Source organism: Erinaceus europaeus, chromosome 16, assembly GCF_950295315.1.
Source record: "Erinaceus europaeus chromosome 16, mEriEur2.1, whole genome shotgun sequence".
Lineage (NCBI taxonomy): Eukaryota > Metazoa > Chordata > Mammalia > Eulipotyphla > Erinaceidae > Erinaceus > Erinaceus europaeus.
Window position 1 is genome coordinate 71,850,802 of NC_080177.1, and position 26,119 is coordinate 71,876,920.

Here is a 26,119-nt window from a genome sequence, read left to right on the forward strand (position 1 = left end):
ATGAGGTGTTTGTTCTTTACCTCAGCTGACTGCCAACTCTGTTTCCAAGAGTCTGGAACAGAGAAGTTCAGTGATAACAATAAAAAGCAAGAGCAACAAAAGGGAAAATAAATAAATATAAAAAAAAAAGTCTAGCACTGTGCCACCTCTGAGGCCACTCGAGCGTGCCTACCTTAACCTTTTCCAACTACACTCACTGAAAGTTTAATTTGTAACTAATACTCTCTGGGTGAAGCCTGTCTTAGAAAAAGAAATACTTATTTATAACCAAGGACATAGCTTGCTGGATAGAGTACATGCTTTTCAAACTTGAGTCTCTGGGTCTGAGCCTCGGCACGCATATGACTAAGTAAAGCTCTCCTCAGATGAATAAGCAACTCCTTTAATCACATAGAAAAGAGACATATTGCTTGTCCTGTACTTGCAGATTACTGGCTTTCCCTGGAGGGCTGTGGGAAATGTACTTCCAGGGTAGCCAGGCACTCCTCACCCATCTCTTTCTCCTTCTAGGCATATGCTGGTTAGCTCCTGTCATGGAGAAACTTTGTGGGTACGGACCTGCACAGAACACCATCCTCTCCTTGGAGAACCAGTGCCTGGCCACACTCCCTGAAATGAAGGCCATGGGGAAACCACGTGGACATGTGTCTGGCCGCCCAGACATCCTCTCCTTGGAGAACCGGTGTCTGACCACACTTCCTGATCTGACAATCACAGAGAAACTACATGGACAAATGTCTGGCCGCCCAGAGATCCTCTCCTTGGAGAAACGATGTTTGACCACATGTCCTGATCTGAAGCCCACAGAGAAACTACACGGACATATGTCTGCCCATGCAGACATCCTCTCCTTGGAGAATGGGTGCTTAGCCACCCTCCCTGTTCTACAGAGTACTGTGTCTACCACCCCCTTCCTCCAGTCTCACCAGAGACTGTTAGAAGCTCATCTCTGTAGGCTGAACACTAACAATTACCTTCTCTCTGAACCTCCAACATGGAGGACTCAGTGTCTCTCGGAGAGACCAGAGGGTCTGACCTGCTCCAGAGTCCTGAAATTCACCTCGACCCTGGAGAGTGCCGCCGCCGAGGAAGCAGCTTCGGTAATGCTCCAGGCGCTGCACTCCAGCTTATTGGCTGGATGCTCTTCTCCCTGGTTTTCAGTGTTGTTTCCCTCTGTACTGTTCTGTGTCTATATACCCTCCTTTCTCTGAACCTCTTCCTGAGGTACCTCTACCCTGGGGCTCTCATCATCAGCACCATTGCTTTTAATTGCAAATCTAATTTGAGATTCTGGTCTCTGTCCTTAGAAAGTCTCTGTGCAGGAGAAGAGCTACTGCATTAGTGGCTGGTCAAGCACTTTTGAGGTCTTACATCAGTAGGAGCCACAGCTCTGCCTCAGGACACACTTTTCTGGTTTTTTTTTTTTTTTTTTACCAGGGCACTGCTCAGTTCTGGTTTATGGTGGTATATGTGTGTGTTGGGGGTGGGGATTGAACCTGGGACTTTGGAGCCTCAGGCATGAGAGTCTCTTTGCATAACCATTATGCTCTCTACTCCCACAGGACACACTTTTCTTATGTGTAAGTCTAAATTCACTTTTAGTACATATGTCAGAATTGGTAGAAGACAAACACACATTCTTTCTGTTTACAGTTGGGATTCTGACCAGAAAAGCCTGATCTGAGACCTGTACTTCTCTGCTGATGACAAACCATACAGCCTCAGGCCAGACACTTGACTTTTTGGAACTTTCTTTTTTTTTTTAAATTAATTAAAAAAAAATATTCATTTATTCACTTTTGTTGCCCTTGTTTTATTGTTGTAGTTATTATTGTTGTTGTTATTGATGTCGCTGTTAGATAGGACAGAGAGAAATGGAGAGAAGAGGGGAAGACAGAGAGGGGGAAAGAAAGATAGACACCTGCAGACCTGCTTCACCACCTGTGAAGTGACTCCCCTGCAGGAGGGGAACCAGGGGCTCAAACCGGGATCCTTATACTGGTCCTTGCACTCAGCGCCACCTGCGCTTAACCCGCTGCGCTACCGCCTGACTCCCAAAATGTTTTTTTTTTTAGTATTACTGCTGTGGTTCAGTCTGCATGACTCTATTAGTTGGTCTCGGCGGTCATTTTTTTCACAAGTAGCAAAGCAGGTCTGCAGGTATCTTTCTCCCTCTCTATCTCTCCTTCCCCTTTCAATTTCTCTCTGTTGTACCCAATTTAAAAAGTGGGAAAAAGTGGCTGCCAGGAGCAATGGATTCACAGAACCTCGGCGATAGCCCTGGAGGAAAAAAGAAAGAAAGAAAGAAAATAGGTGTGGGACCTTGTTATGTCTGGAAGCTGCCTGTGTTTCTGATCTGTCTGTGTTTTTGGAGTTGCGAGTGCACAGCATGATTAACGAGGACCTCTCTCCCTAGGGTCTTTGCTCCTCTCCAGAAGAAGAGAAGAAAACAGAAGAGACAGAGTGGACAGATGTCCAGATGCCTTTTTACAGCCTGAGTTTGGGAGAAGAGGAGGAGGAGGTGGAGGAGTTTGCTCTGAAGCTCACCTCTGGGGACAGTGATTCTTGTCTTGAAAAAACTGATCAGGCCCTGCAGGAAAAAAAGGTGACATTCCAGAGTCAGAGAGAGGTGGTGGTGGTGGTGCATGGGGACAGGAGGAAAGGTTAGTAGAGACTGAACTAGATCTCCACAGATGGAAGGGGGCAGAGGAGGCCATCAGTTACCTCTTACTTCTCACTTCCTCTTTTCTAAACTCCTAGTTTGGTGAATATCGTCTTGCCTTTGGGATTCATTCTCTCTGTTCTGGAATTTGGAAGTTGGCCTGAACTGATGCTTAAGTTGGTCCTTCTGACCCCTCTTTCCTCCTGTTTTCCCAGATGGCGCTAGTGAGCTTGCTGTGCACTACTGTGGTATCATGTGTGAAATCTACCAGTAACCATGCCCTCTTGGAAGCCTGTCGTGAAATTGCCAACTTGGAGCCTGAGTTTATCCTCAAGGTAGGGTGGTCTGAAGAAGGCCATGGGGATGGAAAACTGGGAGGTAGTGAGTATGGTTATGGTGGATGAGTGGAACACAGTGAGCCTTACACTGGGAGAGGAACAACCTTCATTTAGGACAGGAGTAGGAAATTGGGGCACCTCGAGAACTCTTCTCTGGGAATTCTGTGAGGAGTGGAGGAAGATTATACTGTTGGGAAAGGGTATACTTGTCGGGCTAGTTTTGCGGGCGGGAGAGAGAGACAACCAGGGACTCATGGCTGAGTGGTACGCAGTTCAGTCTTTTTTTTTTATTATTTAAATAATTTATTTCTTTATTGGGGAATTAATGCTTTACATTCAACAGTAAATACAATAGTTTGTACATGCATAACATTCCCCAGATTCCCATTTAACAATATAACCCCCACTATGTCATTCATCATCTTTCATGGACCTTTATTTTCTCCGCAGTTCAGTCTTTATTCATGTGGAACACAGCGCAATCTAAACTATCTCTAATCACAATCTTGTTCTTATATATCCTGAGGCAGAAGAGTCAGGTCCAAAGAGGATGTACATAGGATAGGGGGTGAGGAGAAGGGAAAAACGTGCAAAACAGTGAGGATTAAACCAATGCCCTGGAGGCAGGGCGGTGCTTAGTTTACAGTGGTTATGTAAATAGAATACAGTGTTAAGCAGGGGGGATTAAACCAATGAAACAGAAGGGGTCTTAGAAGCAGAATTTAGAAGCATATGAACATATACTGGAGTTTGTTTGGTTAGTCAGTTCACAAACTGAATACACAGTGTCAGACCTTGTGGATCTGATGACATGTAATTAGACCTGGATCTGTCTCTTAAGGAGTTTAAAGAGGAGAACACCCCTGGATTATTATACAAATGCAGATGGATCAGGGGAGTACTTCAGAAAGAAACAGCAGTGGGGGAAGAGGGCCTTCCTTCCTTCCTTCCTTCCTTCCTTATTCCCTTCCTTCCTTCCTACCTTCCTACATTCCTACCTTCCTTTCTTTTTGCCTCCAGGGTTATCACTGAGGCTTGGTGCCAGCACTACAAATCCACTGGTCCTGGTGGCCATTTTTTCCATTGTATTGAATAGGACAGAGAGAAAGTGAGAGAAGAGAGAGAGAATGTGAAAGACACCTGCAGAGCTGCTTCACAGCTTGTGAAATGTCACCCCTGCAGGCTGGAACTGGGATCCTTGCATGGGTCCTTGTGCTTAGAACCATGCACACTTAACTGGGTGTGCCACTACCTGGTCCCATTTTTTTCCCTCCGATTTTGTGATTGGTGAGACTTCACTGCTCTGCATTGACTTTCATTTTTTTATTTAATTTTTTATTTATGAAAAGGTAACATTGACAAAACCATAGGATAAGAGGGGTACAACTTCATACAGTTGCCACCACCAGAACTCCCTATCCCATCCCCTCCCCTGACAGCTTTCCTATTCTTTAACCCTCTGGGAGTATGGACCAAAGGTTGTTGTGGGATGCAGAAGGTGGAAGGTCTGGCTTCTGTAATTCCTTCCCTGATGAACATGGGCGTTGACAGGTCAATCCATAGTCCCAGCCTGTCTTTCTCTTTCCCTAGTGGGGAAGGGCTCTGGGGAAGTGGAACTCCAGGACATATTGGTGGGGTCATCTGTCCAGGGAAGTCTGGTTGGCATCATGCTAGCATCTGGAACCTGGTGGTTGAAAATAGAGTTAACATACAAACCCAAACAAATTGTTGACCAATCATGAACCTAAAGGCTGGAATAGTGCAGATGAAAAGTTGGGGGCTCTCCGTTTTGTAAATAGCTAGTAGCCATATTTTAGTTATATTCCAAAGGGCCTGTGGCTATACTAGTTTTTTGTTGTTGTTGTTGTTGTTGTTGTTGTTGTTTTGCCTGAGCCTGAAATCTGATGTGCAGATGGTTCATAATTATTGTGTGGGGTGGTGATGTCATGGCTGGCAGAAGCTGGATCAGGGAAGATAGTAGCTTCCAAATATGGGAAAAGTGTATAAATATTGTTGATTGTAAACCCCATCGATTTGATGTGACCTGGGGCCCATATTCAGCTTAGGAGCCTATGTGACCTCTGCATCCCTGTAGATTTGAGCTCACATTCTGTGGTCATATGTAGGAACGTTCCAAGCTGCTCCAATATCAGGACCCATCTTCCTCAGGTGTAGCATAGAGTATGTCATCCAGCCTCCCTTTGGAGGATGGAACTTTCTCTACCATTGTTGATCCACGTTGAGGGCAAGGTCCTATAGGGGCCTACAAAGGGATCTATTGTGTTGTTCCTGATAGGAATGACTGATAACAATGGAGAGAGGGATTTATTGGAGGTCTAGGCCCATCATGTCTGTTTGGGAATCTTAGGACTCCTCAAATAGGACCCCAGCTGTGACTTTCATTTTTAAGAAGAGAGAGACAGTGGCTTGGGAGGTGGTACGGTAACTAGAGCATTGGACTTAAAAGCATGAGGCTCTGAGTTTGATCCCTGACGTTACATGTGCCAGAGTGGTCTCCTGGTTCTTGCTCTCTCCTTCTCTCTTTCTCTTACATTAATGAATAATTACAAAAAAAAAAAAGAAGAAGAAAAGAAAATGAAAAAAGAAAGAAAGAAAGTAAAGGAGAGAGGGAAAGACACTATAGCACTGAAGCTTCCCTCAACGCAGTGGGAGCTAGACTTGAACCTGGGTCATACATGGTAAAGTTGGCATGACCTCAGGTGAACTATTTTGTGGGCCCAGCAGAAGTGTTTTCTATGAGTGTTTGGAAGATGGCAGGTTTACCCAGAAATGTGGAGCCTGGGTAAGTTTACTGACATTGATAAAGGAGCTTTTCCAAAGAGGGAAGAATCTGGTTGGCCTCGGAGGCAATCAAGAGATTTAGAACATGGGAGGAGTGAATGAGATGCCCACACTCTCCATCCTGTGCCTTAGGCGTCTCTGTATACCAGGCAGCAGCTGAACATCCGAGATGAGGCCAACAAGGTCTTGGCCATTGCTGCCAGCTTGCCAGCCTGCCGCCCTCACCTGCGACGCTATTTCTGTGCCATTGTCCAGCTCCCTTCCGACTGGATCCAGGTAGCTGAGTTCTACCAGGTATGGATGGCACTTATTTCCACCAACTTTGGTCCTCACGTGGTTTCCCCTCTTGGCTCACTTCACTCTGGAACAAGATTCTCACATATTTTGACTTCCCTTCAGATGTCTTCCCCCTTGGTGCCCAGACCAGATAACTTATCCCCAGGTTACCCAGCTGGGAGAATACGACTGACAAGGGTCAGACTGTGGTTTGAAAACAATCAGGCTTATTCTGGGTTTCTGATTTACAGTGAAGAAAAGAAGAATAAAGAAGTCTTCTGACTGGTCTAGTACTACAGAAACTGTCACTTCACTGCGAAGATTGGGAGCTCACTCTCTGTTCTGCATTCTCACATAGTTTTTTTGGTTTTGCTTTGAATTTGAGTCTTGAGGATAATGGCATCTTTTCACTCTGATAGAAACTGGCTGGAGAAGAGTACTCTGAGAAGCTGGTGCCCCTGCCTGCCTGCCTGCGTGCTGCAATGACAGACAAATTTGCCCAGTTTGACGAGTACCAGCTGGCTAAGTACAACCCTCGGAAGCACCGGGCCAAGAGACGTCCTTGCCGTCGGCGTCGCCGGCCTCCGGTCAGTCCCTGATTCAACCTTGGAATATGTGCGGCCTTTTGCCTGAGAGGGAGGGATGAGGAGCATGTTGATCCTGGCGGGTGGCGGGGCTTCCCTTCCCACCAGTAATGAAAGGAGTCAGAGAAACATGGGTAGGTCTCTAAGGAGTGTTTGGGGAGGGGGATGGCAGGGCCAGAATCTTTCCTAGCTGGCTTCCTTTTCCTATGAAGATGGACTTTGGGCCTTATTTGGGTCTCTCTGGGGATAACCTCATTGCCCTTTCTGAAACTGCATCTTCTGTCCCTTCAAAAGAGAAAGCACCTGTTTTCGGACCCATCTCGACATGTGCCAAAGTGGCTTCAGTTTATTGTGCTCAAACAGAAGAAGGTAAGTGCTCTGTACTGGGCTTCTCTGTGTGCACATATAAACTTTTCTGGACTGATACTGAGAAATCAAATCCCCTTTGGCTTAGAAATACGAATAATGAGTGTGATGGGCACAAGTCAGTTTCCTACCTGGGGATTCTCAGCTGTGATTATGGGGCCAAGTATTTTATTTATTTTTCTTTTTGTTGTTACTGGAGTAGTCACCTTTCTGAACTGACTTTTTCAGAGAGAGAGAGAGAGAGATATGAGGGAAGATACCACAGCACCAAAGCTTCTGCTAGTGTGATAGGTGCTGAATTCTTACCTGGGTTACTTGCATGGCAAAGCAGGCACACTATCTAGGTGAGCTATTATGCTAATCCTATGTCAAGTTTTGAGAGTACTGGGACTATTCCCTTCCCTGCCATTTTACTTGGTATCCTTGGTACTGACAGGTGGCATGGCCAGCCGGATAAAGGAGTTTAAAACATTGTGAAATATCTACCTTCCAGAGGTTGTTTACAACAAAACAAGTTTTATTTTTTTAAAAAAAAATCTTAATGACAAATAAGACATGGAACTAATTGGTTAGGAGCATAGAATCTGGATTCAGACCACTTGCTGGCTATGTGGCCTTGCCCTTGGCCTCTCTTACCACAATTTCCTTAGCTAGAATATGGAACTACTAGTTAGATTCACATCAATGGGTGTTTTTTTTTAAATATTTATTTTATTTTATTTATTCCCTTTTGTTGCCCTTGTTGTTTTATTGTTGTAGTTATTATTGTTGTTGTCGTTGTTGGATAGGACAGAGAGAAATGGAGAGAGGAGGGGAAGACAGAGAGGAGGAGAGAAAGATAGACACCTTCAGACCTGCTTCACCGCCTGTGAAGCGACTCCCCTGCAGGTGGGGAGCTGGGGTTCGAACCGGGATCCTTACGCCGGACCTTGTGCTTTGCGCCACCTGCGCTTAACCCGCTGTGCTACAGCCCGACTCCCATCAATGGGTTTTTATAAGGATTAAAAGTTGCCTTACGGGCTGGGGAGATAGTATAGGGTTATACAAATAACTTTTGTGCCTAAGGCTCCAACAGTTCCAGGTACAGTTCCCAGAACCACTACAAGCGAGAGCTGAGAAGTGCTCTGAAAAAATAAATAACTAAACATACGTATATACATACATAGATAGATACATGTTGCCTTATGAGGAGCCAGATAGCAGCGTACTCAATTGAATGCACATGTCACCATGTGCAAGGACTCAGGTTCAAACCCCTGGTCTCACCTGCATCGGGAAGCTTTACAAGGGACAGAGCAGTGCATCAGGTGCCTTTTTCTTTCCCTCTCTATTTCTCCTCTCTTCTCAATTTCTCTCTGTTCTGTCAAATATTAGAAAGAAAAAGATTTTTACAAATTATTATTATTATTTTGCCTCCAGGGTTATTGCTGGGGCTTGGTCCCTGTACTTCTTCTTCTAGCGTTTGCCGGTCCCTGTACTAGGAAGCCATTGCCCCTGGAGGCCATTTTTTTCCCTTTTGTTGCCCTTGGTGTTTATCGTTGTTGTTATTATCATAGTTGTCATTGTTGTTGGATAGGACAGAGAGAAATAAAATGAGGAGGGGAAGATAGAGAGGGGGAGAGAAAGACAGACACCTGTAGACCTGCTTCACTGCCTGTGAAGTGACCCCCCCTGCAGTGGGGAGCCCGGGGCTCGAACTGGTATCCTTACGCCGGTCCTTGGGCTTCGCACCATATGCACTTAACCCGCTGCGCTACCGCCCAGCCCCTTATTATTATTTTAACAATACCTGGCACAGAATCCATGTTAGCCATCATCAACATCACTGTTAAGTGATTATTAGTAGGCAAATACATATTTACAACAAAAACAAATTCCCAGCTGGTCAATTGATCAACATTCCGAAGTGAACTCTTCTGCCCTAGAAGATTCTGAAAGCCAACTTCTTTCAATTCTGAACTCTTCCCAGCCTGCATTGTGCCCATGCCCCCATTTCTCTGTTCCAGGTCCCCGTGATTTAAATAACCACTCGTCCCTTACCCCCCACCCCACTTGAAGAACAAGGTGTTCTCTGCTGATTTTGTGGCCATTTTGTTTTTCACATACTGACGGTCTCTACTGTCTCACGCTCGCTGAGGAGCTCTTGTCGCTGGAGATTTTGCTCCCCATGCCCCAACAATTCCTGTGCCTTACCCAAATCTTCTCTGGAGAGAGAAATTAACCTTAAAGATACCAGATGGCCTTAGGCTCTGATTTCTGGGGGGTGGGGGGTGGTCATGGTGATTGTGGGAGCTGGAAATGTTTCCACAGTTTGAGGCAGACTACAACGCAGCATCAAATGAAAAGAATCAGCCACGGTTCACCCTGAAGAAGTTGGTGCAGCGACTGCATATCCAGGAGCCTGCTCAGCATGTTCAGGCACTTCTGGGCTACAGGTGAGAGATGGTCTGATTTCTCTTTTTTTTTTTTTTTTTTTTTTTTTTGCGAATGGCCTGAACCTACATTCCTACAAGACCTTTCCAGCATTTCTGGTCCCAGTTCCAGTGCCTCTCACCTCCAGAAGCTTCAGTTTGGGGCAGACAGTAACTGGTTTTGATTGAGTCACTTTTCCTTCTCAGCTGCCCTAAAATACTCAGTCTTTCCTCTTCTGTTCTAGATACCCCTCCAACCTACAGGCCTTTTCTCGAAGTCGCCTCCCTGGACCGTGGGATCCTAGTAAAGCTGGGAAGCGGATGAAGCTACCTAGACCAGAGACCTGGGACCGGGAACTGAGTTCACGGGGGAACAGAGCAGCTGTCTGGGAGGAGCTTATTGGTAGAGTACTTGCTTCTTTGCTCTCTTTCTTGTTTGTGCCTCTGTATTTTGAACCCTGACCAGATTTTCATGGCATGGTGTAACCACTCTCTTTCTTGCAGTTTCTCACAGTTACAGCACTGGAATGATTGGGTTATAAGATCAGTATTGGCTGAAGTAGACAGTAATAGCGGCATCGCAGATGGCCCAGGTGGGGAGACTGGCGGTGGCACACGTGGTTGAGTACACACATTATCAGTGGATACACAAGGTGATATCCAAGCCTTTATCAACATCACACTTTTGTGTGATTGCTCTTGTATTAGCATCTGCACAGCTCATTCAAACAAAGTAAAACTAGCACAGGGCATCTTAGAATTTGTACAGAAACCTACACTTAAGATGGATGCTCTAGGTAATTTAACCACACCAGTCAAGATACAAATTCAGATTGGGAAGAACCAAGCTACTCTTATACTTTCTTTTTTTTAAGATTTTATTTATTTATGAGAGGAGTAGGAGGAAAGAAAGAGAACCAGATGTCATTCTCATACATATGTTGCCAGGGGTCGAACTCAGGACCTCATACTTGAAGGTCCAACACTTCCTGGACCATAGGACCAAGTTACCTTTACATTTCTCCTCTTTGTTGTTGTAGATTTATTTATTTTTCTTGTTTTTTAATTTTTTTATTATCTTTATTTATTTATTGGATAGAGATAGTCAGAAATCGAGTAGAAGGGAGAGACAGAGAGGGAGAGAGACAGAAAGACACCTGCAGACCTGCTTCATTGCTTGTAAAGCATCTCCACCACCCAGCCATGAGGGAAACAGAGGGTTTGAGTTCAGGTTCATGGTAATGTGTGTGTTCAACTGGGTATGCCACCGTCTGGCTCCCTTGCATTTTCTGTGTGGCCTCTTAACTTCTTGCTCTGTTCTTTGACCTCTCTCACTCATCCTTTCGCTTTTTTCACCCTGTGCTTGACCTGCAGACAACGGGAAGCTTCCATTCATGGCCATGCTTCGGAACCTGTGTGGCCTGCTTCGGGTTGGCATTAGTGGTCGTCACCATGAGCTCATTCTCCAGAGACTCCAGGAAGTGGTATGTGTGTGGGGCTGCTGCCACCAGTCTTGGGTGACAAGATTGTCCTAGTAGCTTGGGAGGGTCATGGTCACCACGATGTTTGTTTGGTCGAATGGATGTGCGTGTCCATGTGTCTGTGTGTCTTGTTTGTTTTGTTTTACCAGAGCACTGCTCGGTTTTGGCTCATGGTGTTGCTGGGGACTGAACGTGGAACTTCAGAGCCTCAGACATAAGAGTCTGTTTGCATAACCACTATGCTGTCTTCCCAGCTCCCGTGCTGTTTCTGTGTGCACAGATATGGACAAGTCGGGAAGTTAGGTCTCAAGATTCATTAGACATTGGAATAGGGAATACTAGATTATAAGAAAGTTCTTTTTTTTTTTTTTCCTTTTCTGAGATCAGTGCTTTACAGAGAGTCTGGTATAAAAGAAACTCCTCTCCTCTATTAATTTGTTTTGTTTACCTTTTCTCATCCTCTTATATTTCCTTGTGGTGATTTTTTTCTTTATTGGTAGATTAATGATTTACAGTTGACAATAGATACAGTAGTTTGTAAATGTGTAACATTTCCAAGTTTTCCACATGACAAGATTTTCTTTTTTTTAAGGCCAATTTTCATTAATGAAAGATCTGAAAGAGGAAGAAAGAAGAGGGAGAGAACCACAGTGTCACTCTGGCACACGTGATGTCGGGGAGTGAATTCAGTACTACGTGCTTGAGTGGAACACTTTTATCCATTGTGCCACCACCTCCCATGCTACATGACTTTCTCTCATCTCTTTCTTTTTTTTTTTTTTAAACTTTTTTTCCCCTTTTGTTGCCCTTGTTGTTTACCATTGTTGTTGTTGGATAGGACAGAGAGAAATGGAGAGAGGAGGGGAAGACAGAGAAGGGGAGAGAAAGATAGACACCTGCAGACCTGCTTCACTGCCTGTGAAACGACCCCCCTGCAGGTGGGGAGCCAGGGGCTCGAATAGGGATCCTTGCACTGGTCCTTGAGCTTCACGCCATGTGCGCTTAACCCGCTGCACCACTGCCCGGCTGGCTCCCAACTTTCTCTCTTTTCTATCTTCTTCCCTCATATTCTCCCACATTCTGTGTATGGATTCTCTAATATCCACTTTTCCCTTCCTTATCTTTTTGCAAGTCTAATAGCATGGTTATTTCATCTTTCTTTTTGATTTTTTAAATTACCTTTATAACTTGATTTTTTAAATTATCTTTATTTATTGGATAGAGACAGCCAGAAATCAGAGATTAGGGGGCAGTAGAGAGGGAGAGAGAAAGAGAGACTCACCATTTGCAAAGCTTTCCCCCTGTAGGTGGGGACTGGGGGTTCAAAACTGGCTCCTTGCTCATTGTAACGTGTGCTCAACCAGGTCACCACCACCTGGCCCTGCTATTTCATCTTTCTGGTCCCTGAGATCCCAGAGTCTCCCTCCCTCCAGTCCTCAGCTCATCACTCTTCCACTTACTTTCCAGAAGTCAGTCGTCCACAGTCGGCAGTTTCCGTTCAGATTCCTTAATGCCCATGATTCCATCAATAACCTTGAGGCTCAGCTCAAAAATAAAGGTATTATCTCCCTTCTTTCCACTTATGTTTGTCTCCGATGTGTGGTGTTTTCCAGCCTCCTGTCTTCCATTCTCAACGTGTGTGTGTGTGTGTGTGTGTGTGTGTGTGTGTGTGTGTGTGTGTGTGTAGATCAGACACTTGCCAGTCACAGGGATGGGGCCCAGAACTGATCTTGATGGGGAGAGGAGATGGGAGGGAGAGACTGCCTGACTCCGATACTTACCTGTCTCCACACAGACTTACCCTTTCCTTCCAACACTGAGCTGATGGAGCAGATCATTAAAAAGTCATGTGGCAAGAAGTTTCTCTTCCAGTCCCTAAAGCGTCGGGAAATTCGGACGGCAATGAAGATACCTGTAATGTATGAGAAACTCCAGCGAGAGAAGCTAAAAATAGACAAGGCCAGGTGTGTGCGTGCGTGTGTTGGGAGTAAAGGGTCTGCAGCAAGAAGAATGCTGAGAGGGCCTGGAAGTTTTCTAGGGACTACAGCTTTTATCCTGTAAAGGAATGCTTATCAGTCACTCCACAATAAGTGTTTATATGTTAGCATTATAAAAGTCATTGTAAATGACTCAGACCGGTTCAACTCTCTCCTGCGTGGCAAGCCTTGTCTTTAACATTCACCTGTATGGGGCCAAGAGATAGCTTGCCCAGTGGAGCAGGTGCCGTACCATGCAGGAGACCCTGGGTTCAAAGCTGGCACCATAACAGAGCACCGCGGATGGTGGAGTGGTACTGAGGTCTCTCTCTCTAAAAAAAGGAAGGAGAGATATGGACATTATAGGAACAAGAGATCAACCCAGAGCTCACTCCCTAGTGCTACATTTCTAAAAATTTCCTCCTAGTAGCAAGTGAAATCTTGCCTTGTAAAGTGTGAGTTGATGTGGCACAAAGCACAAGGATCCTGGGTCAAGCCCCACCCCCGGCTCCCCACTTGCGGGGGTGGGGGTCACTTCAAGGGCGGTGAAGCAGGTCTGCAGGTGTCTTTCTCTCCCCCTCCCTGTCTTCCTGTCCTCTCTCGATTTCTCTCTGTCTTGTCCAACAACAACGACAGCAATAACAACAACAACAACAATAAAAAACAAGGGCAATGAAAGGGAAAAAATCGCCTCCAGGAGCAGTGGATTCATAGTGCAGGCACCGAGCCCCAGCAATAACCCTGGAGGCAAAAATAAATAAATAAATTAATTAATTAAAAAATATTTGTTAAAAAAATAATAATTTCTTTCTGGTGTTGGGAAATGTATGGAATTATACCCCTGTTATCTTACAATTTTGTAAATCAGTATTAAATCATCAATAATAATTTCAAAATTATTTCTCTTTTTCTCTTCTGTCCTGAGAATGCAATTCGGAATTCTGTAGAATGGGGACACAGGGAAGCTGTTAACATGCTTCCCCACTGGAGCAGAGGTGGGATTTGTGAGACAGTACTTGAGTGGCAAGTTCTCATCTTCCTATCAGTCTCAAGGTGACACAGTCCTTCTGTATTTTGTGCCTTTTTCTTTTCTTTTTTTTTTCCCTCCTGCCTACAGACAGTGGGACTGTGACATCCAGATGCTGGCTCGGTACCGAGAGGCCCTGGAGACAGCAGTAACCATCTCTGTGAAACACAGTCTGCCGCCACTGCCCGGCCGCACGCTTTTGGTCTACATGGCGGATGGCTCTGCAGATAAACTCTTTCACAAGAGCAACCCACAAGGGGTAAAATCAGGCAACCAGTCAAGCGGGGGGGGGGGGGGGGGGAGTTGGTCAGATGCTGGGGATGCCGAGAGGGTTTCTGTTCCCACTCCTGGTTCTTCCAAGCAAATTCCCAGAACACACACTAAATGTTTCCCAGGATCAGATCTTGGTTCCCAGGGACATTTCCTAGATTGTAGCATGAAGCTGTGTGTAGCCGTGGTGCCAGGACTTTACATTTGGCTGGTACTTAAGTCAGCTATATTTCTCTTACCAAATATGCCTCCTGCACACCTCCCTTCATTCCTGTGTTGAATTTGGGTAGAGATCCTGGCCTGTCTCTCTGGGCCCTATTCAGACAGATCTTCCTAAGATCTGCTGACATTGTCTCTTTCTTCTTTTAATATTTATTTATTCCCTTTTGTTGCCCTTTTTTAATTGTTGTGGTTATTATTGATATCGTAGTTGTTGGATAGGACAGAGAGAAATGGAGAGAGGAGGGGAAGACAGAGAGGGGGAGAGAAAGACAGACACCTGCAGACCTGCTTCACCGCCTGTGAAGTGACACCACTGCAGATGGGGACCTGGGGGCTCGAACCAGGATCCTTACACCGGTCCTTGTGCTTTGCGCCACCTGCGCTTAACCTGCACTACCGCCCGACTCCCACATTGTCTCTTTCTTTTTTTTTTTTTTTTATTTAAATATTTATTTATTTACTCTCTTTTGTTGCCCTTGTTGTTTTTCATTGTCTCTTTCTAACTGGACATTTTGTCTACTTTGCCCCCCCCCCCCAACCAACGGGAGTTTAGCCCCCAGGGCTGAATGGGTAAGAACGGATCACTAAATAGAGGAGTCTTATTTCATCCGAATGCTTGTCTACTCAGCTCCCCCTGAACTATGTGCTGCTGTTGATTGGCATGATCATCGCCCAGGCAGAGCACACAGACGTCTTGCTGTGTAAAAACAGTCTTCTGGAGCCTGCTGTGCTGAAGTCTGATCAAGGCATCCTGAGGATGGCCATGGAACTCCAGGCTCAAGTCAAGGTCAAGGTCAGACACTCCCACCCCCAATGCAAAAAATCCATGAGTGGTCAGGTCACAAACCTGAGGCCAGCTGATTCATCAGGAAGGGCTTGGTGAGACGTACCACTAAAGACTATTTATTCCCTGGCAGCATGTTTGTGACCATCAACCACAGATTATGAACCTCTTTCTTTTAGGAGTCCACTGAAGTGCCTGAATACCCCCAGACTATTTTGGGGAAGTATCTGCTGTCTCTGGCTGTCCAAAGGGTCCCTGTAAGTACTACCTACATCCTGAGGAGATGCTCTCTCGCCTCTATTCCCCTCCCACACCTGATGTATCTCATTTCTTTTTGTTTGTTTGTTTGTCTAGCTGTTTATTTGATAGAGCCAGTGAGAAATCGAGAAGGGAGGGGGAAGATAGAGAGGGAGACAGAGAGACACCTGTAGCCCTGCATCACCACTTGTGAAGCTTGCCTCCTGCAAGTGGGGATCAGGAGCTTGAACCCGGGTCCTTGTGCACTGTAGTGTGTGCACTTAACCAGGTGCGCCAACACCTGGCCCCCTTTATTCTCATTTCTCAAAGTCAACCAAACTTACAGAACACACTGTCAGTCCCTGACTCAGTGATTGCTGATAAATGTTTGATAACCATATCCCCAGAAAAATCATTCTTGGCCAGTATTTCTGCCATGACTGTTCAAGCTACCAACGTGAAACCAATAAACTGATTTGGGAAGAGACGCTCAGTAGTTCCCTCCTGTTATATCTTATTTCCACAATGCAGACAGAGTTAATGTAGAGAAGACTATGAGTTTAGATTAAACTAAAGTATACTCACATAATTAGGAGGTGGTGAGTTTTTATTATTTTCATTATTATTTACTACCTTTAAAAAAACAAATTATTCAGGTGGGAGTAGATAGCATAATGGTTATGCAAAGAGACTCTCATGCCTGAGGCTCCAAAGTCCCAAGTTCAGTTCCCCACACCACCATAAGTCAGAGCTGTACAGTGCTCTGATTTAAAAAAAAAAGAATTATTTATTGTTTTATTTTATTTTTCTTATATTTTATAGAATAGAGTGAAATTGAGAGGGGAATGGGGAGATAGAGAAGGAGAGAGAGAGAGAGAGAGAGAGACATCAGTGCTTGTGAAACTATCCCCTACAGGTGGGGACTGGGGCCTTGAACCCGGGTCCTTGCACATGATAACACATGCGCTCAACCAAGTACACCATTGCTTATCCCCTTATTACTTTTTTTTTTTACTATAACTTATAAAGTCATACATTTATATACCATAGTGTTTAATAGCAGTTGTGTTTAGCAGCTGGCTCACAGAATTCCTAAAACTCAGGCACCCAGCTCTCCTGGGCCTGAAGTGCCGTGCCAGCCCCTCTGCCCACACCCAGCACACTCCTGTCAGGAAGCTGAGACTCCCCCACAGCAGCTGCTCCCAGGGAGGCAGGCAGTTCCCTTCACTCTCAGAACCCGCCTCTGTTTTCTCAGAGATCTTTTAACTACCTGCATTCTTTAATGTCTCTTCTAGTCTTAGACGCTGTCCCCATTTTTATCTTACAGGTGGACAGGGTCATTTTCTTTGGTGATGATATGTCTGACAAACTGATAAATTGGGCCAAGCACCTTTTCTGGAAGCATGTGAATTCCAAGTGCCTTTTTGTTGGTGTGATCCTACAAAAAAACAGTTACATGTAAGGCTTTAAAAATATATATTTGGAAGTCGGGCGGTAGCACAGTGGGTTAAGCGCATGTAGTGTAAAGTGCAAGGACCAGTGTAAGGATCCTGGTTCGAGCCCCTGGCTCCCCACCTGCAGGGGAGTCACTTCACAGGTGGTGAAGCAGGTCTGCAGGTGTCTATCTCTCCCCCTCTCTGTCTTTCCCTCCTCTCTCCATTTCTCTCTGTCCTATCCAACAACAACTATATCCATAACAACAACAATAATAACTATAACAATAAAACAAGGGCAACAAAAGGGAATAAAATAAATAAATATTTAAAAATATTTAAAAATTAAAAAATAAAATAAAAAATATATATTTACTTGTTTATTTGTTAATGGAACATCATACTTGTGAGCCGAGTACTCCAGCCTCTCTCTCTACCACCTCCTAGTCCACAACGATTCTTAGAATCCTGGCCCAGTGCCGGAATTTAGTGTTCCATTTCTCCTCTACCCTCCCAGCATTCAAGTTTTTCTCATTCACTGGGTACTTTTCTTCTATGCCCCTTCTTTTATTTTATTTTAACATAAGTAATATTTAAAATGTTAGAGCCTTCTCTGGAAGTGTTCAGTCTGGCTTTGTGAGGGTTCACTGTCGCTCCAGCCTAGGGCATAACACTGTTAAAACTGCAGAGGTAGGGTTTCCATTCTAGGGGTCTGGGGAAGTACCTCTGTGTTCCTGGCTTGTTTGACTTCTTTCTTTCTTTCTTTCTTTCTTTCTTTCTTTCTTTCTTTCTTTCTTTCTTCCTTCCTTCCTTCCTTCCTTCCTTCCTTCCTTCCTTCCTTCCTCTCTTCCTTCCTTCCTTCCTTCCTTTCCATCTTTCTCTATTTCTTTCTCTCTCTCTTTTTTAAGAGAGTATTTGTTGGGACTGGGTGGTGGCGCACTTTGTTGAGCACACACAGTACATATAGTGCACAAGGACTTAGGTTCAAGCCCCTAGTCCCCACCCACAGGGGGAAAACTTTGCAAGTGATGAAGCAGTGTTGCAGGTGTCTCTCTGCCTCTCTCTCTCGCTCTCTCTCTCACCCCTTTCTCTCTTGATTTCTGGCTGTCTCTATCAAATAAAGATTAAAAAATAAAATTTCAAAAAAAAGTTTAAAAAAAGAGTGTATTTGTTTTTTATTGGATAGAGATAGAGGGGAATTAAGAGGGGGAGAGAGAGATAAAGAGATAGATAGAAAGAGGGCCACCTGCAGCCCTGCTTCACCACTCTCGAAGAGTCCCTCCTGCAGGTGGGGACCAGGGGCTTGAACCTGGGTCCTTGCACATTGTAAGGTGAACTTGACCAGGTGTTCCCCCTACCTGCCGCCCTACCCCCCACCCCTCAGCATTGTTCCTAACAGTTTGTGTCTGCTTCTTCCTTTTCAGACCACCATCTTTGAATTCCAATGATGTGACACTCACAGGCTGTACAGATGGAATATTGAAGTAAGTACAGGATTGACACAAAAAGGGCTGAGGTGTCTGGCAGTGTCTTTCAGAGATTGTCTGCGGCTGCTACTCCACTTGCTTCTGTTGCTAAGCGAGGTAGAATTTTTTTCGTTTTTTTTTACTTTTTTCCACTTTTGCCATGAGGGTTAAGGCTGGGATTTGATCCCTGTATGACTCCACCAGTCCTAGTAGCCATTTTAATAGAGGAGAAGAGACGGAAAGACAAAGAGAAAGAGAGACAACTGTAGTAGCACTGCTCTACTCTTGAAGTTCCTCCTTCCTCCCTGGCAGGTGGAGGCAGGGGCTTTCTTTTTTCCTTCTTGACTAGAGCACTGCTCAGCTCTGGCTTGTGGTGGTGCCAGGGACTGAACCTGGGCTCTCTGCACAGCCATCACGTTGTCTCCCAGGCCAAAGGCTTGTTTCTTATTTGCTGCTGTCTAAGCACTGCAGTAGCCCTGTGCTCCGGGGACATACTAGCCTTCTATCTTTTTTTTCTTTTCTTTTTTGCTTTTTAATATTTATTTATTCCCTTTTGTTGCCCTTGTTGTTGTTATTGTTGTAGTCATTGTTGGATAGGACAGAGAGAAATGGAGAGAGGAGGGGAAGACAGAGGGGGGAGAGAAAGACAGACACCTGCAGACCTGCTTCACCACCTGTGAAGCGACTCCCCTGCAAGTGGGGAGCCGGGGGCTTGAACCGGGATCCTTGCCGCTGTCCTCGCGCTTTGCCACGTGCGCTTAACCCGCTGTGCTACCGCCCAACTCCCACTAGCCTTCTATCTCGTACCGCAATACCTTCCTTACATATGCTCACCCCGTCTCATGGTTCTGGATGACTGCTTCAGCTCTAGCCACTCTTTTTTTTTTTAATTTTTCTCTTTTTTTTTATTGGGGAATTAATGTTTTACATTCAACAGTAAGTACAATAGTTTGTACATGCATAACATTCCCCAGTTTCCCATATAACAATACAACCCCCACTAGGTCCTCTGAATCCTTCTTGGTCTAGCCATTCTTTTTGTTTGGCATCTAGTAGCAAATAGACATAGGGGTGTGGGAGAGTGCCCCATTAGCTTGTAAGTCAATATGCAATAGTTATCTTTAATATTCTGTTTATTCATTCATTCATTTATTAAGTGATTTGTGAGACTATAGTTTAATAGGAGTGTCTGTGTCTGTTAACGCCATTCTTGCCAGCAAAGGTTTGTGTCCCTCCCCCCTCTCCCCCCCACAGTAAAGCTGAAAAATCTACCCTTTATTTATTTATTAATTTATTCCCTTTTGTTGCCCTTGTTTTATTGTTGTAGCAATTATTATTGGTGTTGTTGTTGTTGGATAGGACAGAGAGAAATGGAGAGAGGAGGGAAAGACAGAAAGGGGGAGAGAAAGATAGACACCTGCAGACCTGCTTCACCGCCTGTGAAGTGATTCCCCTGCAGGTGGGGAGCCGGGGGCTCGAGCTGGAATCCTTACTCTGGTTCTTGTACTTTGCACCACCTGCGCTTAACCCACTGCGTTACAGCCCAACTCCCCCCCCCCCCCGCTTTATTTATTTTTAATGAAACAGATACACAGAGAGAAAGATACAGGGAGAGGGAGAGACCAGAACACTGCTCAGCTCTGGCTTATGGTGGTGCTGGGAACTGGACTCAGGACGCTGGAGCCTCAGGCATGAAAGTCCTTTGCATAACCGTTATGCTATCACCCCAGCCCTCAGTAGCTGTCATATCACTTCCATTCTTTCTCTCTGCCCTTTTCACTTCTTGGGAAATCCCATGCTAAATGTATTTATGTGTGCATACCAAATATAAATACATCTTTCTCCACACCCTTAGCCTTCTCACTGATTTGCTTTGTCATTACCTGTGCCAGGTTCATCGCAGAGCGTGGGGCCTCCCGTCTTCTAGAACACGTGGGCCAAATGGACAGAATATTCAAGATTCCACCCCCCCCAGGGAAGACGGAGGTCTCTTCTCTCCCACCACTCGGAGACACTACACCAAGTCCCTTGGCTTCCATCTCCCAGCCTGGGTCAGTCTGTGTTCCTTTGCCTTTGTGAGTTGGGAGGGGCTGTCAAGACCAGGAGAATCTCAGGTAATTTAAATTCTAGCTGTTTGTTTTCTGTTCCTTGGTGTAGAGATTTCCCTACATCAGGCAAGGGTTACTCTAATACGGGAGATTGTCAGATGGTGAACACGCTCTTTTTTCTCCTGAGGAAAAGGGATTGGACTGTGGAGTGGGCAGTAGGCTTGGTGAACATGCTAGCAGAGGGCCTAGGAACCCCAGTTCTGGCTTTGTCACCCTCCTTTGAGAGGATAGCTCTACCTAACAATAACTTGAAGCTTGAGCTAGCTGCTTGATTTCTTTTTTTAAAATAGAGGGTAAGAGGCAGAGAAGGAGAAAGAGACAGAGAGGTAAGGAGACTCCATAGCACAGTTCCAGTGCCCGTGGAGCTCCCCCTGTGCAGGCACTCTGAGGTGATGACCAGGCTCTTGAGCCTGGATGTTCATGCATTGATAACATGTATGTTCTATGCCATGAGCTGTCTCCTGCCCCCGGTTGTTTAATTTCTTATAACTACAGTTTCTTGATCAGTAAAATGGAGACAGTGATGACTTATCTCACAGTGTTGACATGAGCACTCCACAGACCGATAGTAAGTATATAGTTATTGACTGGAAAGAAGGGGGAGTTATGGGCTTTGATTTCCACACTGAGGCTGCAGGAAGGTTACTCTCTGGCGGCCTCTGCACACTCCTGGGCTGTCTGTCCGCGATGCCTCCGGCTCAGCACTGCAGGGTGATCATAGCAGCACCTGTGGATGGGTTCTGGGGTTGACCCCCTGGACTCAGCCCAACGTCTTGCTCATCCCCAGATGGCGCAGCCTCCGGCTCTTCATTTCCTCCACTTTCCGGGACATGCACGGAGAGCGGGACCTGCTGCTGAGGTCTGTGCTGCCAGCTCTGCAGGCTCGGGCAGCCCCTCACCGCATCAGCCTCCACGCCATTGACTTGCGCTGGGGTGTCACTGAGGAAGAGACCAGAAGGAACAGGTTTGGGGGCCAATTTGTGTGTGTGTGTGTGCATGTGTGTGTATGGTCTTTTTCTCCTTTCTTTCTTCCTTCCTCCCTTTCTCTCTCTCTCCCTCCCCCTCTTCCATTCTCTCTCTCTCTCTTTTTTTTTCCTCCAGGGTTATTGCTGGGCTCGGTGCCTGCACCATGAATCCACCGCTCCTGGAGGCCATTTTCCCCCCTTTTTGTTGCCCTAGTTGTTGCAGCCTCGTTGCGGTTATTATTGCCATTGTTGACGTTGCTGTGTTGTTGGATAGGACAGAGAGAAATGGAGAGAGGAGGGGAAGACAGAGAGAGAGGGGAGAGAAAGATAGACGCCTGCAGACCTGCTTCACCGCCTGTGAAGCGACTCCCCTGCAGGTGGGGAGCCGGGAGCTAGAACGCGGATCCTTACGCTGGTCCCTGCGCTTTGTGCCACGTGAGCTTAACCCACTGCTCCACCGCCCGACTCCCCTCTCTCTCCTTTCTTTTGCCTCCAGGGTTATCACTTGGGCTTGGTGCCTGCACTATGAATCCACTGCTCCTGTGGCCATTTTTTCAATTTTTTTTTTTTGAGAGAATATAAAGAAATTGAGAGATGAGGGGAAGACAGGGAAAGAGAAAGACAGACATCTGCAGACCTTCTTCACCACTTGTGAAGTGACCCCCCCCCAGCAGATGAGGAGTTGGGGGCTCAAACCAGGATCCTGGCACACGTTCTTAAGCTTCATACTATGTGTTTATCTCTGTATGCCACTGCCTGGTCCTCTCTTTCTTTTTTCCTTTTCTTTTTTAAAAAATATTTATTTATTTTCCCTTTTGTTGCCCTTGTTTTTTATTGTTGTTGTAGTTATTGATGTTGTCATTGTTAGATAAGACAGAGAGAAATGGAGAGAGGAGGGGAAGACAGAGGAGGAGAGAAAGATAGACACCTGCAGACCTGCTTCACCGCCCGTGAAGCGACTCCCCTGTAGGTGGGGAGCCGGGGGCTCGAACCGGGATCCTTGAGTCAGTCATTCTCTTTCTTTCTTTCTCTCCCTCCCTCCCTCGCTTCTTTCTCCCTCCCTATCTATCTATCTATTTATCTATCTATCTACCATCTATCTATCTATCTATCTATCCCAAAGCACTATTCAGCTCTGGCTTATGGTGGTGCTAAGGATTGAACCTTTGACCTCAGAGCCTCAGGCATGAAAGTCATTTGCATAATCATTATACTGTCTCCCCAGACCTTATTGTTTAAATATAAATAAATTATATGTGTTATTCTTCTGACCAAAGCACTGTTCAGCTCTGGGTTATGGTGGGTTCAGGAACTGAACCTGGGATCTTAAAGCCTCTAGCATGAAAGTCTGCTGCATAAAGCACTGTGTTATCTCCCTGGTCCTTCCTTGCACCTATATTCCTGACTCCATGCCTTATAACCATGTCTGCAGACAACTGGAAGTGTGCCTCGGGGAGGTGGAGAATTCACAGCTGTTCGTGGCCATGCTGGGCTCCCGCTATGGCTACGTCCCTCCCAGCTACAGCCTTCCTGACCACCCTCACTTCCGCTGGGTAAGGCAGACAAACTGGAGCTTGTGTCTGGGATGGGGAAAGAGACTGGACAGAGCTGTGGGAGAAGCCACAGTGTCAGGAACCTTGGGGCCGTGAGACTTGAAGTGAAGCACAGGCAGAGAATGGGAGGAAAAAATCAAATCCCAGGTGAGGGAATTCCTCTGAGAAGTACTAGAGAATGTGAGCAGGAAGAGGGGAGGTCTGTTAAGGTTTTTGCTAGACCTAGGTTCAGATCTTCATGCTGTAAGCGTGGGGCTTTGTGGGAAGTATTTCCTACCTAGTCTCAATTTCCCCATGTACTATTGAAGAGAAGCAGTGACACCTCCATGGTAGTGTTGTTATGAGGAATAGCAACTTGGCTTTTCAGATGTTTAGCACATGGCAAAGATTCAGTCAACATTAGCTGTTGTCTCTGTTTTCTTGGGTTGTGTCCAGAGGGAGGGAGAAACATCATTGAGATAGAGAAGTCCAGGTCTTGGTGGGTCTCAAGTACTGTTAGTTCTATCTCAAGGACTGAACTAGCCTCATCTCTGTCCTCTCCATGCAGACCCAGGACTACCCTTCCGGTCGCTCTGTGACTGAGATGGAGGTGATGCAGTTCTTGAACCGGGGCCTCTGCCAGCAGCCCTCTGCCCAGGCCCTGGTGTACTTTCGGGATTCCAGCTTCTTCAGGTATAGCTGCTGCCGTCAGGCCTCTGTCTTCATAGGAGGCCAGCCAGACTCATGTTTTCTCTCTCTAACACACAGAGAACATGAGGAGGGAGTTAGAAGATAGAAACAGGGCTTAAGGGAGTCGGGCAGCAGCACAGTGGGCTAAGCGCATATGGTGAGAAGCGCAAGGACCGGCGTGAGGGAGTTTCTTTACAATCGGTGAAACAGGTCTGCAGGTGTCTGTCTTTCTCTCTCCCTCTCTATCTTCCCCTCCTCTCTCCATTTCTCTCTGTCCTATCTAACAACGACATCAATAACAACAACAACACTACAACAATAAAAAAGGGAAAATAAATTTAAAAATTATAAAAAAAAAGAAAGAAAGAAAAGAAACAGCTTAGGTAACCTGCATCTGAAGCCAGGAGGTCTCCACCCTGGGACTCTTCAGGACTCAGATGTAGGGCTGGTAGTTGGTGGGTGCAATGAGGGTGGGGCCTAAGTACAGCCCACCTGGGTGTCTTTGGTGTTCAGCTCTGTGCCGGCTGCCTGGAAATCTGACTTTGTTTCTGAGTCTGAAGAAGCTGCCCACCGTATCTCAGAACTGAAGAGTTACCTGAGGCAACAGAAGGAAACTGTCTGTCGCAGGTAAGAAGAGAGGAGGTGAGAGCGTGACCCATGTGGAGGTAGGGGACACCCAGGCCTGCTCTGACTGCTCATTTTCCCTTTGCCCAACAGGTACCCCTGTGAGTGGGGGGGTGTGGCGGCTGGCCGGCCCTATGTTGGGGGGCTGGAAGAGTTTGGGCAGTTGGTTCTGCAGGATGTGTGGACTATGATTCAGAAGCTTTACCTGCAGGTCAGTAGGAGTGGTGGTCGCCAGCTGAGTGAAGAGGAAATAGGGTGGTCTGGGTGGTCCTGGCTGGGAAGTGATAGTGGAGGCTCTGACGTAGATAGTTGTTGTCCTCTGTGCCCTCAGCCTGGGGCCCAGCTGGAGCAGCCTCCGTCTATCCCAGATGACGACATGGTCCAGGCGACCTTTCAGCAGCTGCAGAATCCACCAAGTTCTGCACGACGGCGCCTCCTTCATGACACAGTGCAGAGACTGACACTGAGCCAAGGGAAGCTGAGCCTGGTGACCGGGCAGGCGGGACAGGGCAAGACAGCCTTCCTGGTAGGAGTCCCAGAGGCCTAGATGGGAAGGAGGGAAAACAGTGTGGATCAAGAGGACTCAGGAGGTGGGCCCCAGGAACCTTGTGTGTGCAAATGGTGACCGTGTTTTCTGTTCTCCACACAGGCATCTCTTGTGTCAGCCTTACAGGATCTCAAGGGGACCAAGAGAGCCCCCTTAGTTTTCTTCCACTTTTCAGGGGCCCGCCCTGACCAGTGTCTTGCTCTCACCCTGCTCAGACGCCTCTGTGCCTATCTCCATAGCCAACTGCAAGAATCAAGCAGTCTCCCCAGCACCTACCGGTGTGTATCCCCCACTGGCTCAGTCCTGTCGATGCCCTGGGAAGCCACCTCTGCACGTCCCCCTCCCACTGACCCTGCTCCTTCCTGGCCACGCACAGGGGCCTCATATGGGAGCTGCAACAGAGGCTGCTGCCCCAGTTCTCCCAGGTGCTGCGAACTGGCCAGACCCTGGTGCTGATTGTGGATGGGGTAGACAGGTTGGTGAACCAGCACGGGCAGCTGATCTCAGACTGGATCCCCAAGACCCTTCCTCGGGTGAGTATGAGGAGGAGGTGAGGCTGGGGCATGGTTGGGAGGAGAAGGGTCTCCCCTGACATTGAATTCTTCCTTTTGCTTCTACTTCCTCACCCTTTGGCCCAAATGTCACAGTGGGCACACCTGGTGCTGAGCGTGTCTAGTGACTCGAGTCTGGGGGAGACTCTTGAGCAGAGCTACAGTGCCCAGGTGGTGGCTTTGGGACCCCTGGAGCCCTCTGCCCGGGTTCAGCTGGTGAGAGAGGAGCTGGCTCTCTATGGGAAGCGACTGGAGGAGTCAGCTTTTAACAACCAGGTGAGCTGTAGACCTGGATGGCTGGGCAACTGGGCTAAGCCTGGGAGCTGTGAGGACCAGGAGTGTGGGTGCCCTCCATAGGCCTGCTCTCGTGAGGAACTCTGCCCTGGGGACATTGTTATCTGAGTACTGTTGGGGCTGGGGAGACAGCACAGCAGTTTATACTACAGCTTTTAATGTTTGAGGCTTGAAGTTCCCAGGTTCAATTCCTAATATTTTAAGTCCGAGCTGAGCAGTGTTCTTGTCAAAAGAATAAAAAAAAAAATTTAACTGTGTTTCTATATGCCTTTCCTCACTGGTAACTGACTTCTCTAGGGGCAGTTCCAGGGAGGAGAAGTAGAGCTGTGGTAATTCAGTGGGACAGGTGGAGCTGTGGGCCTTTCTCCAGAGAGGGTTGGCTGGGCAGAGCAGTGCAGGGGAGGGAGGGCTATGTCCTGAACTGATCTCTGCATCCACCTCCCCTATTGAGGGCTGCTGGAGGAGGAACTACC

The 26,119-nt window shown here is 46.6% G+C and overlaps 1 protein-coding gene across 7 annotated transcripts in view; it reads left to right on the forward strand.

Annotated features, from left to right (window-relative positions):
• TEP1 (telomerase associated protein 1) overlaps positions 1-26,119 on the forward strand; it is a 61,832-nt gene that overhangs the window by 5,100 nt on the left and 30,613 nt on the right. For 5 of the 7 annotated variants that reach the window (XR_009545383.1, XM_060175404.1, XM_060175402.1 and 2 more), the window contains exons 2-27: positions 511-1,100; positions 2,417-2,605; positions 2,878-2,997; positions 5,935-6,096; positions 6,498-6,665; positions 6,957-7,031; positions 9,339-9,463; positions 9,685-9,842; positions 10,814-10,923; positions 12,388-12,478; positions 12,716-12,884; positions 14,014-14,182; positions 15,044-15,208; positions 15,379-15,456; positions 16,764-16,894; positions 18,294-18,353; positions 20,228-20,386; positions 21,231-21,407; positions 22,841-22,961; positions 23,509-23,633; positions 24,144-24,257; positions 24,348-24,465; positions 24,586-24,780; positions 24,904-25,079; positions 25,178-25,334; positions 25,449-25,628. Coding sequence is in view for 6 of the 7 variants with exons in the window: in XM_060175404.1 (XP_060031387.1) it covers positions 534-1,100; positions 2,417-2,605; positions 2,878-2,997; positions 5,935-6,096; positions 6,498-6,665; positions 6,957-7,031; positions 9,339-9,463; positions 9,685-9,842; positions 10,814-10,923; positions 12,388-12,478; positions 12,716-12,884; positions 14,014-14,182; positions 15,044-15,208; positions 15,379-15,456; positions 16,764-16,894; positions 18,294-18,353; positions 20,228-20,386; positions 21,231-21,407; positions 22,841-22,961; positions 23,509-23,633; positions 24,144-24,257; positions 24,348-24,465; positions 24,586-24,780; positions 24,904-25,079; positions 25,178-25,334; positions 25,449-25,628 (4,059 nt within the window). In the remaining variant the exon portion in view is untranslated. The remainder of the gene's footprint in view (positions 1-510; positions 1,101-2,416; positions 2,606-2,877; positions 2,998-5,934; positions 6,097-6,497; positions 6,666-6,956; positions 7,032-9,338; positions 9,464-9,684; positions 9,843-10,813; positions 10,924-12,387; positions 12,479-12,715; positions 12,885-14,013; positions 14,183-15,043; positions 15,209-15,378; positions 15,457-16,763; positions 16,895-18,293; positions 18,354-20,227; positions 20,387-21,230; positions 21,408-22,840; positions 22,962-23,508; positions 23,634-24,143; positions 24,258-24,347; positions 24,466-24,585; positions 24,781-24,903; positions 25,080-25,177; positions 25,335-25,448; positions 25,629-26,119) is intronic. The other 2 variants (XM_060175401.1, XM_060175403.1) reach the window with 2 other exon arrangements.